The sequence below is a fragment of the Euphorbia lathyris genome, chromosome 7 (assembly GCF_963576675.1).
Source record: "Euphorbia lathyris chromosome 7, ddEupLath1.1, whole genome shotgun sequence".
NCBI lineage: Eukaryota > Viridiplantae > Streptophyta > Magnoliopsida > Malpighiales > Euphorbiaceae > Euphorbia > Euphorbia lathyris.
In genome coordinates this window covers 28,913,736-28,938,421 of record NC_088916.1, presented here as the reverse complement: position 1 = coordinate 28,938,421, position 24,686 = coordinate 28,913,736, and the positions used below count along the sequence as shown (strand labels likewise).

At 32.1% G+C, this 24,686-nt stretch overlaps 1 protein-coding gene across 1 annotated transcript; it reads left to right on the top strand.

Annotated features, from left to right (window-relative positions):
• Window positions 1-22,449: 22,449 nt before the first annotated feature.
• LOC136200727 (peroxidase 12) lies at window positions 22,450-24,030 on the top strand. Its single transcript, XM_065991153.1, has 3 exons — window positions 22,450-22,720; window positions 22,924-23,118; window positions 23,210-24,030. The coding sequence occupies exons 1-3, from the start codon at window positions 22,490-22,492 to the stop codon at window positions 23,828-23,830; spliced, it is 1,047 nt and encodes a 348-aa protein (XP_065847225.1). The 5' UTR covers window positions 22,450-22,489; the 3' UTR covers window positions 23,831-24,030.
• Window positions 24,031-24,686: the final 656 nt, after the last annotated feature.

Sequence of the window (24,686 nt, the reverse complement as noted above, 5' to 3'; positions counted from 1 at the left end):
GATGGTGCTAGTGGGAAATTAATGGCTCACATGGAGCATTGTGACATTTTCTTTGCTATCATCTGTCACCAAATTTGGAAGTGGAGGAACGAGGAGATTTTTGCTGATAAAACTGTCCTTATTCCTGACTTACTTGATTTCTTCTCGAAAAAACTCTCTATTATTACTGAGAGCTTCAAAGGGGATCCCCTTGTCAGGTCTACCCAGAAAAGAGAGGTCCACCTCGTTGGTTGGAGCAAGCCGAGAGAAGGGGTAGTGAAGCTGAATACGGATGGCTCCTGCCTTAACAATGACAAGATTGCTGTCGGAGGAGTTCTTCGTGATGCGGGTGGCGCCTGGCTGGCTGGGTTTACCCAGAACCTGGGGATGGGTTCTTCCTTTTCGGCGGAACTTTGGGGTATTCTCTCGAGTATCAAGTTTGTCATTAGCCTGAGTGTTAAGAGGTTATCTGTGGAATCTGATAACATGGAGGCAATCAACAGGATTTCTGATAACCAGGCTATTTGTCTTAACAGCCAGAATCTTATCAAAGCTATTTTAAGGCTTCGTCCTTCCTTTGAGTTCTTAAAGTTCAGCCACATTTACAGGGAACAGAACCAGGTTGCGGATCGCTTGGCGGCCTCTAGGCATGCGGGGATGTTAGGTGTTTCTACCCTTTCTGATCCTCCCATCTTTCTTTCGTCTCTTCTTTTAGAGGATAGGATTGGGGTTAGCCTTCCTAGGCTGATCCCGGGTTAGTTTTCTTTGTTTGTTTGTTTTCCTTTCCTGTTTCTACCAAAATAATAATAATAATAATATTTTTTAATTAATATTTTCCAACAACTTGTCCTATGATCATGTTTCATTTTCATTTGTTAAAAACTCTTGAAATACTAATAATTTTATACAAACCACAATATAATAGTTAAAAACTATATAAGCCAATGTTGCAAAAGCAATTATCTCAATATCCTATAATTAATGTATATTTTTAGGATTTTGAGCATCAAAATTTATTTTTATTTACCTTCATGGTTTCGAATTAGAAAAATCAATCTAACTTCAATTAAAGCTAACAATTGAGTTCATATAAACTGAAAATCTAAATTTTAGTTAGGGTTAACAATCGAAACGATACCACCCATCAACATATATTAAAAACAAATGAAAATATACAAAATCTTTATTTTAGTCATTTTGACAAAAAACATGGATAGGGCAGTGGCGAATCCAGGATTTGAGGGGGGGGGGGAGGCAAAATTCTACGTAAAAAAAATTTAGACAAAAAATGTAAAATTATTCAATTTTTTATGACAAAAAATGCAAAATTGTTCAATTTTTGGTGACGAAAAATGCAAAATCGTTCAATTTTCATGATTTTTTTGATAAAAAATATAAATTATAATGTTTCCGACTCGTAATCATCCATTTCCGGAAATCTCGGGTTGTTACGCATCAAATATCCCTAACGTTTTGGGTCAGGTGCAATTTTACCCCTAACATCTAAAATGGTGCAATTTTACCCCTAACGTTTTGAGATTAAGTATCATTCTATTAGAGATTTAGTTGCACCAAAGAAGTTTGTATGGAGTATGTTTCAACTCATGACATGATTGTTGACACTCTAACAAAACCTGTCAAGAGAGATGTTTTTGTAAAACACATTAGGTGATAGTGATTGTTAAGGATGTAATCGTACTTTTGTTACATGTATTTTTTTAGAACATGTTTTTCTAATTCAATAAAGTACTTTTGAATTTATTATAATACACATATGTACATGTTGTATGTGAATGTTTATCATTGAGTATGCCGGACAAGGAAGTAGCTCACTTACATAACTGTTTACCCTTATTTTGTTATTATGGTGACAAAAATAAGGATGTGGCTAGTTTTTTAGTAAACGAGAACTTGCTCAATAATTGAGGTTGTCTTGCTATAACAATGAATCTGAGTTCGTTAGATTGCAAGATAGAGATATACGTATGAGTGGATAAGTATCTATACAAAAGATTATTCACAATCTAACATTTCAACCAGAGTCATTTAATGAAATCTTCTATCTTAGATAGCTGAAGATAGCCCTATAATAAGAGAGACTAAGGTTGGATGTTATGGCACATTAAAACTGAAATCTTCGTATAGTGTTGTTTTGAGCACAGACATGCGCTTCTTTTAGATGAAAGAAATTGAACACCATAGCACATGTTTTTCACACCATGTGTGCTTAGCAACCAAAAGATGAAAAAATAGACAACCTCACCTTTTTCCTAGTGTGGGACTCACTTTGTGAATGTTTTCTCGAAACGCTATCCTTGATACCCTTAATTAGTTCAAGAAGTGTAATTCACTTTGGCTACTTTAGAAGGATGCTCTCAAGAGCTAGGTGCTAATTCAGTTCAAAAAAGGGCCAACTAGGCAAGTAAATTGAAATATTATGGCAAGAATGTACTAAGAGAGAAATACTCTATTAAGTTCAGATTTTGAGGTTTTATGTTTCACGAATCTGGATAGATGTGCATTTGTGCACACTTGTGAAAACAGATAACTGTTAAGATGATAATGGTTACAATAGATGTGATATGACGTCTAGGATAAAGCATATCATTTTCTTATTTACACATGTAATGCGAGAGGTTGTATATCTACAACAAGTATATAACGTTTGAGTTTTTGATATTATGTCGGTCGCACAAAATATTTGCGAATATGAACAAGACAGAGTATTGGAGTATGTTTCTATTACATGTGAATGAGAGATGTAGGAATTAATTGACCAAATGGTCCTTGGCCCAAACCCGATCCATTAAGCCCGCCTATAACTTTATGGATTAAGGATTAGGGTTTTGCCTTGTTATAAATAGATAAGTAACAGAGGCTAAACCAGGGATACTGAAAAATATAGAGAGAAGCAATTAACTGTTCAATCAAGCAACGTAGTGATTTATCTCCTCTCTCTCTCACATACAAAGTCGCAGCCTCCCTGGAGTCTTAATGTGTGTTCTTAGTTCGTGAACCTACAGTGGTTGCTCTTTTCATGTAGTCTTCATCTTGATCGGTGATACATGATAAAGTTCGTTTCTTCCATTGCAAATCAATGGATCTACACTACAAGAGGTAAACATATATTCGTTATATATTTAATTGATAGATCCAGATTCATTACATTTCCCTCAGAAGTTAAAGAATAACCATTAATATTTAAATAGAGAAAACTTGAAAATGTATCCTAAACAATATAAAAAATATTAAATAATGATAATTCATTTTGATTAAATTTGAAAGAGAAACCAAATCATTATTAATTTAATTTATTTTTTATAATTATTAATTATTTTATTTAAAATATATAAAAAAATTATCTCATACATCGCACAGGTTTTCGATTAATTTATTATGTTACTAGACACACAATCTGCCAAAATATCAATATTTAAATCTATTATATATAAATTAATCACATAATTTTTTTTAAATTATTTTATTTATATATTAGGGATAAATATATATTTTCTAAAAATATTAGAAGTAAATTTAACATTATCTCTAAATTATTTTAGTGATGACGATGAATAATAATAGTAAAAAAATAAAGGCAATAATTCAAGAAAGTTTGGATTGTATTTTATTTTTGATAGGTTAGAAGTAGGTTAGGGAAAAGGATAGAGAAAGGAAGAGGAGGACCAGAAATAAAAAAAGTAGTGGAATCTTGTGAGTTTATGTAATTTAATTAAGGCACGTGGGCTGCTCATTTCATTTGAATTTGAATTTGACCATATTATTGTAATAGTCAGTCATGTGTTGGATTCAATGTAATACTAATAATGGCACTTGCTTCTTTACCCATTTTAAAGTTAGATTGTGACGCTGCCGTGTGCTCAATCGATTCGGATCTGCTCTTTTTTATGCTAATATCCACTTGTACGGTCACTATGGAACTCATCGTTCACATCGTTTTTTTTCCTTATAAAAATGCCATCTTTGAAATTAAGAATAAGGTACAGCTTGTGTTTTTTTTAAGGTTTTGTTATACGTGGTCCCTATTTTACTTACCGTCGTCTTCTGTTTGACATTTTTATCATTTTCATTTAAAAAAGTGAAATTCTCTCAACCCCGAAAAACAAAACGAAGAAAAATCATGCCTCAAAAACAAGGAAAAATACTTGAACATCTAAGTTTCGTATTTACCAATAATCTGAAATTTAACGAATTGAACTTGAAACGAATTTTTTTTCCCTAAGTAAAATAGGGTAGTTCATACTGCCGGTCCATGGACCGGACCGTATGGGCTATCCGTTTAGAGCAAATTCAACGAAAAAAAAATTTCGTTTCAAGTTCAATTCGTTAAATTTCAGATTATTGGTAAATACGAAACTTAGATGTTCAAGTATTTTTCATTGTTTTGGAGGCATGATTTTTCTTCGTTTTGTTCTTTGGGGTTGAGAGAATTTCACTTTTTTGAATGAAAAATGAAAAGGGCAAAAATGTCAAACAGGAGGCGACGATAAGTAAAATAGGAACGACGTATAGCAATCCACTTTTTTTTTTATCCTTCAGATTTTTGTTTGGTTGGTTTTAAATGATATCCGTTAGTTATATTTCTTTCATTTATTCTTTTTTCAGTCTTAGTAAGAATAGAAAAACTTCATTTTATCCGTAGATCTATAAATCTACGTGGTTGTAAAAATGAAAAGGATTCAAATCCGAATGTTTGAAAGAGCTTAAATGAAGAAGACTGGACTACAATGAGATCCAACTTGCGAGAATGATATGATTTATGTCACACCCGACCCTAGACGACCTCAATCGGCATCGGGCGTGAAATAGAAAGATCACAATCAATACTTAGGAGTCTCCAAATTATCCAAATATCATTATATTACAATTGCAATACCAAAGTTCTAACCCTAATTCTAACAATAAGCAGTCAACTTCCAAACCTCGCCTAAACGGTCGATAACCTTCTCTATGTCCTGTACTTTCTCACCTAAAAACATTAAAACATTTAAAAACGTGAGACAAAAATCTCAGTAAGAAACTATCAGCTATAAAAACCAACTTTACTTAACATAGCTACATATATACTTTTATAAAGAGATTTAATCAAAACCTTATAACAGATACTCAAAACTTAAGTTTATGAGATAGTCAAAGGACTAAACCAAAAACCAAAAAGATATAATCTTGTATCCATTCTTGAGTTCAAAACCTTATAAAATATACTCAAAATATAAGTTCATAATATAAAATTTGTGTATGTGTATCCATCCTCGAATTCCACCCGTGTAGATCATAACATCAATCATAACAATATCGAGATATCTCATTTATATCTCGTTCCTTGCCTAACAGTTAGGACTACCAGCCGTGCACTCTGGCCATACCGCCATTAGATATGGTCTTACAAATACAACTCCTACCCCGGGCAATCCTAGATGGACAAAACCATTTAATCTTTCGAAATATCACAACTCATAAAAAATCATATTTGAACTTCAATCCAAAATAACAACAACAATAACCGCAACAGATTTCTCAATCCAAACAATTCGTAAGAAATCATCAAATTCATTTTATTCACTATATATATACATTGAAACCAAAAACATATATTTATATATGTAAATCAACCAAATTAAGCCTTAAATCAACATAATCAAGTAAAATCTGAAATTCACATAGAAACATAGTCAATAGCTTCATTTGAACCATAATTTCACAATAAAAAACAAAATCGTGAAAAACCCAAATTTTACAAAATTCCTGCATAACCTTAAAATATCACTTTCTGAAATTTTTTTGATTATATATATATATTTATATATATCAAACTCAAAATATAGTTGATAGTTACTTACCTTGGCTACTAATTGAAGAAAACACTATCGTTCAATTCTCCACTAAATTCTGTCTAAGACGTTTCCCTCCAATCACTACCGAAACTCAAAAACTCTTCGATTAGGACTTAGATCTATATATAAGAATGCTATGGTTCCAATTTCGAATGATTCGGATGGTCGAATATCCGTAAATCAAAGAAACGGTGGAGAAACGGTTCAGAGAAAACTGATAAATAAAAGAAAAGAATATATATATATTTGAAAGAAGATGGCAGATGATTCTCGATGAATTTGATATATATCCGAATTTGAAAAATATCATATTTGATCCTCCATCTTTTTATAATCTTTTAAAAATTATCCTAAACTTTTAATTTACACCTAAAACCATCGAATTAACCCCAAACTTTTCTTATAACACAAAGTTAATATCACACGCCTAATAATTATAATATATATTAATACCAAGGTATAAATTCTAGAAATTTAGTCACGAACGTGACAATTTATATCTTTGTTATGTTTGTATATTTTATGGTTTTTATTACTCTTTGTAGTACTTTAATCTGTATGAGTGTATGGTTTTATTCCTCATAATTTTCGTGATGTATTTGTATTTTTTAATCTAATGGAATTAGGGCTGTAAATGAGTCGAGCTGCTCAGTGGTCGGCTTGATACAAGCTTGGTTCAATTCAGCTCGATTTGTAAATGAGCCGCTCATGAGCACGATTTACTGGCTCGGTTCGTAAATGAGCCGGGTTTGAGCAGGCCAAAACTCGGCTCGAAAGCTCGCGAGTAAGCTCGATTAGAATATTTATGAACAAATTTTAGTTTGTAGAAAACTATATAGTTTTATGTTAGTTCACAAATATCTAAACTTAATATTATTTTATTTACTATTAGATGAGTTCGTTCACAGACATAATAAATGAATAATAGACAAACTATTTGTAAGCATCTTGTTTATTCATTCACGAACTTTGCTTGTGAGCTTGTTTATGTATACAATTAAAGAGGTATTTGCGAGCTAACTTAACAAATATAATTAACGATTTACTCACAAACAATTCATGGTTAGATAATCTTCTTAATGAACCAAGTCCAAAGAGGATTTTGGGCTCGAAACAAGCTCGAAGCTCGGCTCGGGCTCGGACTCCTTATAGCAAAATTTTTATTCATAACGTTTTCAAGCCAATTTCAGACATTATTCTAAAATATAGGTATTTTGTTTTTTATTCTACACTAATTACATATTAGCTGGTTATAAAAAATTATATTTTTTTATAATTTAATAATAAATTAATACTTATAAATTTGGTGAAATATTTGAATTTTTTCAACTCATACAAAAGACAATATATATTTTTTTATTTTTTTTACATCTAATCATGTGTTTTGTGATCTGTTACTAATGATAAAATGACACACATATGAAGTGTAGATAGAAAGATTCATGATCGGAAATACAGTTTGATAAATTATTTTCCAAATTGACTCAACTTATCAACGATAAAGATAAAATTGCTATTGATTACCAATGTTAAAATAAAAAATTTCATGATCGTAAATATTAGAGATATTTTTAGAGATATTTTTAAGCTGTATCCTTAGAATTATTAAAATTACATTCTGTTAGCAATATTTCGCGAATACGCTAATTTTCAACCTTGTCACGTGTGGCTAGGATGCGGGTGTGCCAACGAAGTTTATTTCTCAATTAAAATGGTTAAGTTTATGGAGTTTGCGTGTCAAAACTTAAAATCTAAGTGAGGCGATTGGCGAGGGACGCAAGGATTGAAAAAGCCCATATGGGTCTCTAGCGTCGTTATAGAAACTTTGCTAGATAAATTATTTTTATTTAAGCTAATGCGGGTAAATAAAAGACGGAAAAATAAAGGAAATTAAAGGTGCGAGATTGACACAAGATTTGGTGAAAAATTGGTATTTTATTGATATAAATCAATGTTTGAATACATGTGTTCAAAGTAAGCATATTACAATTGAAAATTTTCTATACTAAACATATAGTTAATTCAATTGAATTGAGAAAGTAAATCAAATACAAGGAATTGAAATGCAAATAATAATAAATTGGAATTCAATGACAAACTCGGAGCCACAATAGCTATCTCGGCTGGACGTTGAATTTTGGTGTCGGATCGAGGTTCTCGAAGCACCATGGTCGGTTGACACGAGCGGAATTGATCTAGAAAATTTCTGACTTGTAGTAGGCAAGAATAGGGCAGATTCGACCTTCAACTTCGGGGGCACCATATGAGTACTTATGAGTACGGAATCAAGCGAATCAAAAGGCTAAATTGAATTTTAGGACGTCAAGAACATATTTTTAGAAGGAAATGAAGGCTAAAACGAATTTTAAACAGATGAAAACGGACTTTGAAAATCCCTGGACGAATTATACTAAGAACTGGAAACAGAATGTCTAAAACAATTTGGGGTGGAAAGATTAACTTGTAAATGGAGTTTCTGGATACGGAATTGGGTGAATTAAAAGGCTAAATTTAATTTCAGGAAGTCAGGAGAAAATTTGTTGAAGGGATTGAAGGCAAAATCGGAATCTAAATAGATGGAATTATGCTTAGAAAATAACTGGACGAATCTGGAAAAATTAATTTGGAAAGCTAATGAATTGAAAACTTGAGACTTAGGAATGCTAAATTGAATTGAAAAAACTTGGAATGAGGCTATTAGAACTTGAATTAAAGCTAAATCAAGCTAAAAGAAGGAATTAAAACTAGAAAAAATGAAGAACAAAAGGAAAGAACTCAAGAACTAGAATTAAGAACTAAACATTTGAGCTTTGGGAGGGGATTTTGTGTATTGAATGAGTGATTAATTATGAAGAATGGAGAGTCTATTTATAATATTTTGAGAGGGCATTTTGAGTAATTAATCACCCACTAACCCTTATTTTTCTCTCTAATTTTGATCACTAACTTGCCATCTCACTAACTTCCACAACCTGTACAAACCACCACTAACTTCTTCCTAACTTCCCTCAACTTCCATACCACATCACCTCACTACCTTGTGGTTAGAGAGACTTTTAAGGCTAGACATAGGTGTGGGGATGAGCTCGGCTTCATGGGTTAGCCCGTGGTTCCGTTCAGATGTGTTTGGAGAAGTCGGATAGACCGAAACGGATTCCGAACGAGGATTGGCTTCCAGCTCGCCGAGCTGAAGGTTAGTTTATATATATATATATATATATATATATATATATATATATATTTATTTATTTATTTTTCATTTTCATATTTTTCATTCTTTTTATTTCTTTTATTTAGAAAAATAGAAGCTATATCCTGAAATTACATATAAACTTTCTATATACATGAAAATAAAATTTATTTATTTGGGAAACACATTCTAAGATTTTAATACTTCCTCCCTTAAAATTTCAATAAGTTTACATCTGCCTATTACTAAATCCATTTGATTTGTCATGATATAAACGAAAAATCTCAGATATCACTGTTGAGTTTGTCAGTTAAGACCACCAATTTATAGAATACCTTCTACATAATTTAAATTTTAGAGTAAATTTCAAATAAAAACCCTATGGTTTCATTAATTTTTAGGTAAAGGATTGTAATTTAGTTTTTTCAAAGTAAGGACTGAGGTTTTCAGCTTTAGCAAAATAATGACTTTTTCGATTGATACTGTTAAAATCACAATTGAGGACTTAAAAAATGACATATTTTAAGAACTACTAATATTATAAGCAACTTTAATTCTTCAACTTTTTTATTTTGAGATTATTTAGATGATGTTTGGTAAAAAGAGAGAAAGTTAATGTTTAGAGAGATAAAGTTCCAAAAAAGATGATTTTCGAAAATAAAAAATGTAGTTCCATAGCAAATATGACATTGAATAACTTTAATTCTTGAAAATTTTCATTTTCAGGCCGCTAAAGATGATTTTAATAAGATTAATCTAAAAGGTCTTTGATACAGATCGGTTTCGGGACGTGTTAGTTTTAATCGTAAACTAACAAAGATGTTCTTCTCTAGCTAAACTAGAAGGAGTGAATCCCAGGTTTCTTGGACTAAATCCATAGGAATAATGAAATCTCCATTGTTGAAGGTAAAAATCTTAACAAAGCTTCAATGAAGAAGATGATTAATTTTGTATTGATAAAAGTTCAACATTACAAAGAGAAAGAGATGAATTTATATCATCTCAAAAACCTAATTGCCAAATTACATAAAAGGGCAAATTACATAACTAATTAAAATATAAAGGTAAGGGTAAAGTGGGTTAATGGTAAGGGGATGACATGATTGTAAATAGGGAGTGACATGGGTTGTAAATAAGGAGTGGCATGATTGTAATTAAGGAGGAAGCTGGAGTAAGGAGCAAGTTCCTTAAAATGAAGGTACGCGGAGCGTGCCTAATTCCACGCGGAGCGTAGATTGGCTGCTGAACTCTTCTCCGGATCAGTACTCAATCTACGCGGAGCTTGCCCAAATCTACACGGAGCGTAGATTGGTTGCTGAACTCTATTCCGAATCAGTGCTCAATCTACGCGGAGCGTGCCCAAATCTACGCGGAGCGTGCCTGAGCTGATGACTTGTTATGTGGCCCTGTTTTGGGCCTCTTTAGTCGTTTGTTGCTCGTGCTTGGTTCTTCCTCCGACTTCCTTTGTACGGACCCGATCCCAGAGGGAGATGCCCCACATCATACACCTCTTCTTCAAAAGAGTTGGTCCCCAACTCAACTATAGAACAAGAATGGTGCTTGGTAGGTGCGATCCACTCCATATGTTGTCAGTTTCTCCTTCTCTTCATGAACTCTCCCCATACCTCAACTTGTGTCTTGCCCCCGGTGCTCATCCCCCGTAAGGCTCGCCTCAATATCCAACCGACATCGAACGGAATATCTCGATGAAGTTGATCAAACCAATCCTCCACAATATCTTGGAAGCTCCTCCGCACTCCCACGACATGTTGAACCGACCAACCTCGGACCTCCTTGATCTCCACTTCACGAACATGAACATTGATCATAACTTCATTCTGCTCATAGCCGACATCAAATGGGATGTCCCGACGACACTTATCAACCCACTTCGTAGTGATCCCAAGCACACTTGTATCAACTCCTTCTCCGTCTTGGGTTAACAATCTTGCGGCTTCTTAAGTCGCCTCTTCACTAACTTTGCCACTATCCCGCCATTCTTGAGTTTCTCCCATTTTCTCTACATCACCCGGACGGCCATTCCTATTCACCAAATACTCTATGAAGCTCAGTCTCTTCACCATAAAACCACTTCTCATTGACTCCTCATAGGGTTGATGTCCCCTCAACAAGCACAACACATACCCCAACACATGCATCTCAATCAAGAACAAAATAACAAGTTTCGAATTTACCAAGTGGGAGGCTCGGTTCATTCCTAATGTGCATGTGCTAGGAATCTCATTTCTTCCTAGAGGCGTCACAAAGTACCCTTTATCCGTTTCCTTGAAGCTCAAGCGACTATGAGGAAGACATAGCATACGACCTCCGGGATCCCATGCAATGTCACGTGGTATCTTCCCAAAAGGTAGAATGCCCCGTGGTTGTCCGTTGAAGGACACATACTTCCCATCTTCGGACGTTGGTCCCACATCACCACTTTCCTCTATTCCCTTCCGGAACTCTCGCTCATAATAGTCAAGTTCATCATCGTTAACGGGCTCAATGTCGAAGTTCCTTTCCCCATCAATCTCCTCTCCCAGCTCATCTTCTTCTTGACCATACGCCATTTTGCTTCCCTCTTTGTCCTCAATCCGTTCTCTCCCATGACCTATCATTCCTATTGGCTTCTCTCCATAGTTCAAGCCGACTAACTCACGTGCCAAGCCTCTTGACTCAAAAGACATGCAACCACCCGACATGGTTGAACCACCAACATCTCTCCCATCTCCATAGTCATCAATCTCCACACATAATGAAATTTCTTCATTCTTCTCAAAGAGATTAATAAGCCCAAGGTCACTCTCCCCTTCCTCAAGAATAATACCCCCACTTTCCTCACACACACAAGTAAAGTTATGATTAAAGGGTATTTTATCAAACACATAGGGAGCATCCCTTGCAACATGGGTTTCCCCAACATCCTCACCTACAAGAACTCCTTCCTCCTCATTCACACATGAATCCACATTCTCATTCATAATATCATTATCAATAGACCCACAATGAGAATCTAATTCACAAATAACTTCACCAACATCCAACCCCACACTAGAAATAAATATATCCATAACTTCCATATGAGAATTTGCAAGTGTTGGATTTACCTCTTCCTTGTATAATGGAGGAAAGATTCGGGATGAACCTTGAGGAGACAACATGGAGGTTTCTTCATCCTTTTTCCGTTGGGCCCGACGTTGTTGCCTACGTTTGTTTCGGCTGCCTCTTTGTAGCCTTTCTAGCCTTTCTTGCTCCAAGTTCTCTATAGTCTTCCTCCTCATCTCGGCAAGCTCAACATCCATCTCCCTTGCTTCGGCTTGGAGTACTTCAAGGCTCTTGGCGGCATACTCTCTAATGGCTTGTAGAAAACTCGGTTGAATCATCATCAAAAGAAGTCTCTGTTAGGATAACGATCGGCTCTGATACCAACTGATTCAGATCGGTTTCGGGACGTGTTAGTTTTAATCGTAAACTAACAAAGATATTATTCTCTAGCTAAACTAGAAGGAGTGAATCCCGGGTTTCATGGACTAAATCCATAGGAATAGTGAAATCCCCATTATTGAAGGTAAAAACCTTAACAAAGCTTCAATGAAGAAGACTATTAATTTTGTATTGATAAAAGTTCAACATTACAAAGAGAAAGAGATGAATTTATATTATCTCAAAAACCTAATTGCCAAATTACATAAAAGGGCAAATTACATAACTAATTAAAATATAAATCTAAGGGTAAAGTGGGTTAATGGTAAGGTGGTGGCATGATTGTAAATAGGGAGTGATATGGGTTATAAATAAGGAGTGGCAGGATTGTAATTAAGGAGGAAGCTGGAGTAAGGAGCAAGTTCCTTAAAATGAAGGTACGCGGAGCGTGGATTGGCTGCTGAACTCTTCTCCGGATCAGTACTCAATCTACGCGAAGCGTAGATTGGTTGCTGAACTCTTCTCCGGATCAGTACTCAATCTACACGGAGCGTGCCCAATCTACGTGGAGCGTGCCTGAGCTGATGACTTGTTATGTGGCCCTGTTTTGGGCCTCTTTACTCGCTTGTTGCTCGTGCTTGGTTCTTCCTCCGACTTCCTTTGTACGGACCCGATCCCAGAGGGAGATGCCCCGCATCAGTCTTTGTTTTATTAAAAGTGTGAAATCTCAATCCTCGTTTTGACAAAAAGTAAACCACAGTCATTTTTCTGAAAATTAATGAAACCACATGAGTTTTATTTGAAATTTACTCTAAATTTTATTATTGTTTCATATCATTACATGTACACACGATTGGCCGGAGTGTTTAGTTTTATATCTATTCAACCTTCAAAATATTGTAAGAAAAAAGAAATTCTACAAATTAACAAAATATATTATAATAATATATAAAAATAATTTTTTTTTGAAATAATTATATAAAAATAATTGAAGAACACAAAATTCATCCAAAATTAAATCTATTGAACCAACACATAGCTCAATGTCAAATTAAATAGTATATTAATAATTTAATAATTCATTATTACCAAATCTAGAATTCAAATTAAATAGTATAATTTTAAATTTAGTGTTGACAGATTGTGAGTTCAAACTCATTACAAAAGGAAAAAAAAAAATAGTCCGAATCCATCCTCTTACAAAAAGAACGTATAAATAATAATAACAATTCAATATTAACAATAATTAAGTAATGTGTATAAACAATAAAACTGAGTTGATTTAATGGTTAAAAGCGGACTGACTTCGTATGTTTTGGTGTTGGGTACATATAAAGTATATTTAATTTTTGTGAGATAAATGAACAGTGGTTTCTGAGATACATGTATCCAATTCGTACTTATCACATGTAATTTTTGAAACATCATTAATGTCTCAAATCTCTTTATATTTAAGGTTTAAAGTAATTATATTAAGGTCTGATATTATATTACTGGATATCCACGAAACTCGTATACACCCATTCTCATTCCTAGATAATGTATAAAAATATTTCTAACGTTGCTAACCAATAGCAATTTTTCACTTCACGTAATGAATGGTATAATTGAAGGTCTATCATTAATAAGTTGAACCAATTCCAGATATAATTAGCGAAATTATGAATCTTATTATCTCCATTGTATATATATGCATCATGTTTTTAAAGACACATGATATAAATTGCAGAATTAATAAAAAAAAAAAAACAACAACACAGGTTTGTGAAATCTGCTTAACTTCCATTAATAAAAACAATTCTTTAAATAGACAATAAGAATAATACATTAGTAAAAGAACCCACGCTACTAACAAACATGCCCACTAACAATCACACTCGCTCTAACAGTATATACATATTAAAAATGTTAAAAAATTTATCTCATATTTTGTGTATGTGTTGCACACAAAAAATTAAGATCTAAATATTTTGTTTAGTTTAAAGCATTATATCTCCAATTCTATTTTGAAATTGCAAAAGATGTAAACTTTTTTATTGCTGAACATATCAATTGATGCAAAAGACAATAATATAATATTTATGTTACGATGTTTGAAATTGTCTCCGTTTATCAATATTAGACCGTCAATTATAACATTTATAATATTATATGTAAAATTGTGTTTAGCTGTCAACATTATAAGAATATTTTTATACCTTATCTTCAAATTTTTTTTAAATATGCGCACAATGGGCTTACATTAAAGAAAATGGAAAAATCTCACCCGAATGTGATTCGAACCCATAACCTCCCTAGTCATAGGTAAGCTCTCAACCACTAGGCTAAGAGCTTCACTACAAAGATTATCTTCAACTTGGAATGCTACAAGATTATCAATTTCTGATATAAAAATATGATTTATAGACGATTTTTAATTATTTATATTATATAATTATATAAAATATCAATATGATAAAACACAAATACGGTTCTCACACTGTTATATATAATATCAAATTCTTTTATTATTAGGTTTTTTAGGGAAGGTAGAAGGAGTCAGATGGTTTCTCGTGTTCATTATTAGTAGGGGTGGGCACGGTTCGGTTAACCGGTCCATTAGGTAAAAAAATTAACCGAACCGTTATCAACGGTTTTTTAACCATCCAAACCGAAACCGGTCCATATCAATCGGTTAACCATCAACCGGTTAACCATTAATTTCGGTTAGGTTTTTTGGTTAACGGTTTTTAACCAATTCTCACTAGTTAACCAAAAATCAACGGTTAAATTTTTACCCAAACCTAAATTTTTAAACAATATTAAAATACACATAATTTCAAAAATTCAAACGAAACGAATTCATATAAAAGTTTAGAATTCAAACATAAATACCGAACTAAAAAACAATCCATCAAGTTTACATTTAAAACATAAAGAAATGTAAATAATATTTCGTCAAAGTACTTATTACAACATAAAGCAGTATAATCTATGTTATATATTTATATTAATCTATATTATAATCTATGTATTTATATTAAGTAGTATAATCTATGTATTTATATTTATATTTGTCTTGCCTTTGTCGTCAAGTGGCCTATATATTTTTTTTTTAAATTTATATTTATGAAATGGTTCGGTTAACCGTTAACCGCGGTTTTTGAACACTCTAACCCTAAACCGAAACCGAAACCGGTACCTATCTATTTTTTTAACCATTAAGAAAACCACCGGTTCGATTAACCGCTTTTTCCGGTTCGGATTATCGGTTTTCGGTTTGACCGGTTTTTTTGCCCACCCCTAATTATTAGAATTAAGATGTTTTTGTGCTTCAAATGTAATGCGAACTTATATTTCTTTGTGTTATATTTATTTTGGTTTGTTAAAAAAAAAATAGTAATATTGGTTATCTCAAACTCTTGAATGGTTTGATGATATCTTAAAATAGAATAGAAAGATGCCTAAAATGGATTGAATAATAGAGTAGATACTAATTTAAGAGATGACAAACTTTAGTTCGGTTGTAAATAAATCTAATAGTATTAAAAATTAAGTAGCAATTAAACTATAATTAGATTCTGTTTAGTAAAGGAAATGATTCCTCCAAGCTTTTACTTTTCTTTTGTTTTTGTATAAATTGGTGCAGCGTAGCAGGTGGAACAAATGATACCCACCTACTACACTTTTTCTTTTGATTACTAATGGCATGGTTGATGTAATGTAATTAAAAACTCTAAATTATTTTATTAGGGCTGAAAATAAAAAACTCCCTGGTGTATATATATATATATATTTTTGCTCTTTGGCCCTGTTTGGGAATTAGCTGTTAGCTGATTGCATTAGCTATTAGCTGTTAACTGATTACATTAGCTGATTTGACTAGCTGTTTGTGTAGACCTGTTTGGTAAAAGTTAGCTGATTGAAATATCGGTTTGTGCAATAAGACGAATAAAGCATTTGGCTGGAGGAGGAGTCTATCTATTAGGGTTAAAGAAGTTCATTAATTTTAATATTGCAAAACGCTAATTAAAAAAGCTCATAAAATGAGCTTTTTCTAAATTAGCGTTTTCATCCCAAAACTCTCTTCCAAACCTCTCTCCACCAAACACTCCAATCAGCGGTTTCAGTGGTCAAACTGCTAAAGTTGATCAAAACCGCTATTTTTATCCCAAAACGCTCTTCACCAAACAGGGCCTTTATCACGCTTGAACTTATCATACACATCTAAATTCTCATTCCTAATACAAGTGATTTAACGATGAATCGGATCATAAGTATGTATTCTAACTAAATTGTTTAAGATAAACAATTTTTTTAATATAAGATTTAAATCACTATTTGGTCTCCGATCTATCTAAAATATTAAATTTTAACCTCATATATCTATTATATGGTAACATTTAGCCTATAGCTTATTCAATACGCTCATTCATCTATTATTTAGTAATATTTACACTTTACATATTTAAAATTGGTAAAACTTCGATCAATGTGGATGATTGAGATTTTACTAATTTTGAATAGTAAACCAGTCAACAAATATTATCAAATAATAGATTATAAAATATTAATATTTTGAATAGTTTAAGAAATAAATATTATTAAATAATAGATCATGGATAAAAAACAATATTTTAGATAAGTCAGAAGCCAATAAAATGTTTTAATCCTTGATATAATGATTTTGAATATATCAAGAAAATGTCTAAAACACATTAGACATTACTAATCTGCTATAAAATTTTGTTATTCTGATTTAATTTTTTCCGTAACAGATGAACATAATGTTTATAAACTGAGAGGGTGTTTGTTTCAGATTTTCGAAAGAGCATTTAGCGTTTCACTCCAAACCGCAGAAAATATAGCGTTTGGTTACGTTTATCTAACCGCAGCGTTTAGCATTTTCTCTGAAAACTGCAGCGTTTTGGAGCGTTTCACGAAAAGCTCCTATTTGGAGCTTTTCATAAACAGTTGTTTGTAGTTAGTTATTATTGACAGAATTATCCTTCTTAATTCTACAAAAATATGTTTATTCTTTAACATTATTTATATTTCTACAATATAATTACCAGAAAAACAAGGTTTTGTTGCGTTCAATAAATTTTTTATTTTTTATATAGATTATTTTTATTAATTTGTGTAACACATTTTTTATTTTATAATAGGATAAGGTGCAAAAACACCCCCAACATTTATAGGTATGAGCAATTTTACCCTTAACGTCTAAAATGGTGCAATTATACCTCTAATTTTGGCAGCCAAAAGCAATTTTACACATAACATTAACAAGTTGAGAAATAATTTATCAAACTGTCTTCTTGGTCATGAATATTGTCATCTACACTTCACATGTGCATGATTTTATCATCGTTAGTAACAAATCACAAACATATGATTAGACGTGATTTTTTTAAGAAAATAAAATATATATATTATCTTTTGTATGAGTTGGACGAAAAAAATTCCAATATTTAATCGATTTTATAAATATTAATTTTCAATTTTACTATTAAATCACAAAAAAATATGAAATCTCTTTTTTTAGAACAACTGGTATATGTAATTGGTGTATAATAAGAAATAAAATATCTATGTTTTCTAATAATATCTGAAAACGACCCAACTTGCCAATGTTAGGTAAAATTACTCTTAGCTGCCAGCGTTATGGGTAAAATTGCACCATTTTAGACATTAAGAGTAAAATTATTCCTAGTTGTAAACGTTATGGGCATTTTTTTCACATTTTTCCTTTTATAATTTCATCGTTGATTAATTTAAAACATGTCCATTTTAGACATTTTAAATCCAAACAGCAACCGTTCAATATAATTTTACCAAACACTAATAATTAAACAGCTAATAACAAACAGCTAAGAGCAACAGCTAACAGCTTACTACAACTGCAAACAGCTAACAGCAACCGCAACAACTATTAGCTAACAGCTGAACCAAACTGGCCCTGAAATTGATATATAAACTACTAGTATATAATAAATTCTAATTTTTTTTTATGAATATAAATTCTAAAATTTTAAAGAAGTTACAACAGCAATCGCCAACATTAGTTTTAATTGCAAATTTGCAATACTTTTCAAGTCCCAAATTTTCAAATTGCAATCCAAATTGCATATCTGATTTACAATCAATAAATTTCGCAAAACAATAATAACCTTTTGAAAACAATTGGCTGAATCCACCTTTTTCAACATCTCATGTTGGCCAACTACTTTTCTACACGTATTGTTGTCCTTATTGAAATCTGATTGCAATTCATTTGCAAAGGTCAAACCATTCGAATTCCTTCCTATATGCTTTGAATTTGATTTCCTATGTGTTACTATATTCCGATAAATAATTACTAAATTAGATAGGATTAATTCAATTATGATCCCTAATTATCTAAAAACACAATTGGATAAAACATGAATCCGTAGTCCACTTGAATCTAAATTAGTACAAGCAGATAATTTTTATATCTCTCACTCGTCATAAATCCACGGTTCCATTCTCTTTTCATATTTACAAATATATCGTGTGACCGACATACCATCGTGAACAACATTGTTATATACTTATTAGAGATATATATCGCCTCGATAATAGAGTAATGTACACCGGTTAAGGATATACAGACTACTGTAAAAGTATCAAAAAAAATTGTATGACATTATCCTAGATTTCACATCACATTCCCTATAACTTTACATAGATCTCTATAATATTCTATATATTTTCACAATTATACATCTCAATATAACTGTTCGTACTGTAAAACATAGAGACTTGAAATGTGTAAATGATAATCGTTCCCTTAAACTTCATTCCTTTCATCATAATTTAAATTAGCTTATCTAGTCAGCCTTTTTCCGAGCTATATTATCACGTAGCCCATGAGAGAATCCTTCTAAGAAAACCGTATCCAAATTGCAATTCTAAAATAAGTTAAGGTTCAAAGGGTAAGTTTTTGTAAATCATAATAATTTAATTACGAAATGAGTCTTACGCTAGGAAAAGTTGAGATCAGTCTTTTCCATCTCAGGTCGCTCAACGCACATGATATGAACTCATGATCTTGTGTTATGATTTTGTTTCTTACATGTGAAGAGAGTGTTGTTTAAAACACCATACTAAAGCAATAGTTAAGATGTTTCTAGTATCTACCTTAAGTTCCATTGCTTTCAGAACTACTTTTAGGACAAACAAATTTACGTTATTCCATAACTTTACCTAACAGATCAATTCACAATCTCTTTATATACTAATGTGTATGTAGGAATCTTATACTTTAATGAATTCTCTTTATAGTTCTTTACAAGACTGCTTCAATTACCCGAAAAAATGTGAGTAAACACTTGTGTAAGTGAGTTACTTTTTTGTCCTACATGCATCATTATATAACAGTAAACATTTCAACGAATAAATATTTACATTTTTGGATTGATAATATTCAAAAGGCTTTCATTGAATACTCATGTTCTCAAATTACATGACAATAACTATGTCTAGACCGTACATAAACCTTAGGATCTTACATATTTCTCATGAACATCTCTAGTAAAAAGTTCCATGAACAGATCAACAACCATATCGTGAGCCGATACATACTTCATGCCAACTTTCTTACGTGCAATTAAATCTCTTATAAAATGGTATTTAATCTCTATATGCTTTGACTTGCTATGAAATCTCTGATCTTTTGCAAAAGTTATAGTAGATTGAATATCACTATTTATTACTAAGGTTATAAAAAACGTCAGGCGCTAGTCAGGTGGACAAGACCCTTAAGGATTAACCAGGATTTAGTCAGGGGATTAATTAACATTAATCGAATTTCTTTTTTTAATAAATAAATTGGTATATAAATTCAATCAAAATACATATTATACTCTCTAACAATAATAACAATAACAATAATAATAATAAATCATTTAACATAAAAAAAATATATTTATATTTATAATATATATCTTTAAAAATGTGCAAACATTAACATTTCAACAACAATGTCATTGAAACAACTCAAATAAATAAATTATAATGTTCAAAGTAACATAATTCACTAAGAACTATAAAACAATGTCCTTAAAGTCTTAAACCATATCATGAAAATAAGTAGAGAATGCAATCAATCCAAAATATTCGAAAATAATAAACACAATTCACGAATGACCATGTGACAATGTTCAAAAGTGGAATATAATAAAATAATAATAAAGTTTGTGTTCATCGTTGCTTAGGCTGCATCCAAGTAGCCATTGAAGAGCCCATACGACTAAAAATCTTCTAGGGGCTAAAAAATGCCTAGAGGGACTAGTCGGAGAAAATCAGAACATATTTTCGTTTTCGAGCACCTAGACGTGGCCTAGAAGGTCTAGGCGGTCTTGTTTTTTTAGCACTGTTTATTACTACTGAAATGTGAGAGGTAGTAATGTTTAGGTATTCTATAAACCTATTCAACCAAACTACCTTTGGACTGTAGACAAGTACAATATGTATTCAGCTTTCAAATTGGATAACATTATGCATGTTTATTTCTTGCTTCTCCGGAATATGGCGTCATTTCCAAGCAAGAAAACATATCCACACATGGATTTTCTCCCATCCAAGTTTGTATTTATGTATCCTCTTAATTACAGATCTTTACCTCGATAACACAAAGAATAATCGGTTGTACCTTTGAGATATTTCATAATTCTTTTGACAATGATCCAATAAGTTGGTCCAAGATTGGAATGATATCTGATCACCATGCCAATTGAATGACATATATCGAGTCTAATACACATGCATACATCATACTTCCAACAATACTTGAGTATGAAATATTCTTCACGTTTTCAATATTTGTTTATGTTTTAGGACACATTTCTAAATTCAATAAAAAAATTAAACGTAGGGCTCTGTACAGATTTACAATCTTGCATATTAAATCGTTTGAGAATCTTGTTGATATATGTATTTTGAGATAAGGACAACATTTTTTTAGAATGATCTTTTGCAATTTTAACTCCAAAAATATTTACAGATTAATCCATATCTTTCATTTCGAAACTTGAATTCAGCCAAGCTTTTACTTGATTTACATACCCAATGCCATTTCCTGCTACCAAGATATCATCGATATACAATGATAAACTAACGAACCTTTTTTCCAGAGTGTTTAATTAGTATAGACACAATGATCTTCTTCAATTAGCTTGTAAACCTTTTGTTCCATGTAATCGATATACCATTATTTACAAGACTGTTTAAGGTTATATGCCAATTTGATTAGCTTGTAAACCTTTTGTTCCATGTAAATCTCCTCATTCAACTCTCTATTGAGAAAAACAATTTTTACATCCATCTAGTGTAATTCTAGGTCTAAACTTACCGCTATTGCTAAAATAGGTCGTATTGATGTAAATCACACAACAGGGAAGAAGTTTTCCTCGACTTTGATTCCTCCCATAATGAATTTCATAGTTTTTTTTTCTCTACGAATAACTTCATGATCTTTCAATGGGTTAGATCTATGCGATGATACATAAAACTTTCATGTTTTTCCATAAAGAAAAACATGATAACATATATATATATATATATAGACATACCACAACCACCTATAAAAAAAAAAAGGAGAAAAAACAAAAAAACTACAAATTAATAATAGTTAATTGTTATTTGAAAATAGGATGACATTGCATAAATTATTAATGTTGGACCCAAATATAAAATTATTAGGAAAGTGTTGGGAGCCAAAATTGACAAAGTAAAAGGGCTAGGTAGCTATTTGATTTCCTGTCATCTTCTCCTTAGTGAATTTTGTTCTTTTAGCCTTAATTATATGTCCATTTATTGGTACTAGTTGCATAAAAGGTCAATAAAAAATCTGAATTTAGGATAAGATCAAAAATCTTGATTCCTTGCCATTGAAATATATTAATCTTGCAAAAGTCGAAGTCAGTTTTTTACATTATTAATCAGTGTTTCTAGAACTAAACATCGTATATTATATGGCTATAAAAAGGAGTTAAGTCTGTCCTAGAAACCACACACCACAACACAAAACCCAAAACCTAAAATGGCTACTAAACTGGTTTTACTGTCTTGTCTTTTGGTAGCCTCTTGGTTTTTGGGCATTGAAGCTCAGAAAAAGCCCCCGATAGTGAATGGTCTGTCATGGTCATTCTACAAATCAAGCTGTCCTAAAGTAGAATCCATTATCAAAGATGAACTTAAGAAAGTTTTCAAGAAGGATGTTGGACAAGCTGCTGGCTTGCTTCGTCTCCATTTCCACGACTGCTTTGTTCTTGTAACTACTTTCTTCCCAGATCTCATTAAACCTTTTTTTCCCCGAACATGTTTGAATCTGTGTCCTGCACACTCTCTTACAGTAGTAGTTGTGTTGTGTGCCTGCCACAAGTTTTATTTATTTATTTTATTATTAGTAATTGAGAAGTCAATAATTGTTTTTGTGGAGATCTGATCTGAATAATTATTAAAATGAAATAACAGGGATGTGATGGATCGGTGTTGCTTGAGGGATCTGCCGGTGGACCCAGCGAGCAATCTGAACTTCCCAACTTATCTTTAAGAAAGGAGGCCTTTAAAATCGTCAACAACCTCCGCGCTCTTGTCCACAAGCAGTGTGGCCCAGTTGTTTCCTGCTCTGATATTGTCGCCATAGCTGCTCGCGACTCCGTCGTCTTGGTAATTAATATTAAATTATTTAATTTTTATTACAGAATGTCGAAATCGAAATTAGTGAATGATTATTATTATTATTTTTTTTATGTTACAGACAGGTGGACCTAAATACGATGTACCATTAGGAAGGAGGGATGGGGTAAAACTCGCAGAGGTAAATGCGACATTTGCTAATCTAGTTGGACCCACTGCTAACGTTACTACAATATTGGCTAGACTAGCCAGAAAAGGGTTGGATACTACTGATGCTGTTTCTCTCTCCGGCGGCCACACTATCGGAATCGGTCACTGCAACTCCTTCACGGAGAGACTCTATCCTTCTCAAGATCCAACTTTGGACAAGACTTTTGCGAACACTCTCAAGCGAACTTGCCCTCAAGTTAACACCGACAACTCTACTTTCTTGGATTTAAGGAGTCCTAACACGTTCGACAACAAGTACTACGTTGATCTCATGAATCGCCAGGGTCTTTTCACTTCCGACCAAGACTTGTATACCGACAAGAGGACTAGACAAATTGTTATTGATTTTGCTGTGAACCAGACTTTGTTTTATGAGAAGTTCATCATTGGTATGATAAAGATGGGTCAATTGGATGTGGTGACAGGAAATTCAGGGGAAATCAGAAATGATTGCTCTTTCAGGAATTCTGATAACTATTTGGTGTCTGTCACGGATAAAGAAGATTCTGGTTCTTCATCGGAGATGAGATGAAGTTAGCTCAGATTATGTCATGGACATGGAAAAAAAATAAGGTTGTTGGGTTGACTGACTTATGTGGTGCTACCGACGGACGGTGGCAGTCTTTTTTGTGGTGGTACTTGTTTTAACTTTTTGGCTGTTAGTTAATAAAACAAGTAATGTGTATTCTTGACTGTATTTGCTATAATTAATGAATTCAAGTATTCTACTCAGCACTTATTACCAACCAATTAATTTTGCACTTGAGTGATACTCTCACGAGTATCACATCGCTCAAACTAGATATCGAATTTGAATTTTAACATACGCAAAAAGTTTTAATTTAAAGTGTGTCTGACGAATCTCAAACCGATAAATCAGACAAACTGTTAAAAAGTTGATGTGGTTTAAAAGTTCATAAAAAGCAGTTATGTGATTTCTGAAATTTATAATTAGAAGATATCTATACTATATATAATTGCGTAAGAAAATGAGAGAAGTGTTTTACATGCTTATTTCATTAATTGTCAAACATTTAAAAATCAAGATTAAAAAAGATTTTAATTAATTAAATTTTATATTTAATAAAATAATATAATTAATTATATATATAATATGAAATTCGAGTGAGTTATTAATGCTCATTTTATTGGATGTATATTAATGCTCATTACAATTACAATATGTAGAATTAAAATTTTATATTTAATAAAATAATATAATTAATTAGATATGTAATATGAAATTCGAGTAAGTTATCAAAAAAATGTAGAGAATTTGTATAGTTAAATATAATAATAATAATAATAAAGTAATGATACTCATTTAATTAATTAAGTAATAATTGTTAATTTAATCATCTAACAATTCAGGGTAGGTGAAGGGATAT

Bases quoted from the DNA above. Each gene is read 5' to 3' on its own strand.
- LOC136200727 (XM_065991153.1), top strand. From the start codon at position 22,490: ATGGCTACTAAACTGGTTTTACTGTCTTGTCTTTTGGTAGCCTCTTGG. The intron at 22,721-22,923 runs GTAACTACTTTC...ATGAAATAACAG, and splicing joins TCCACGACTGCTTTGTTCTT to GGATGTGATGGATCGGTGTT. The intron at 23,119-23,209 runs GTAATTAATATT...TTTATGTTACAG, and splicing joins CTCGCGACTCCGTCGTCTTG to ACAGGTGGACCTAAATACGA.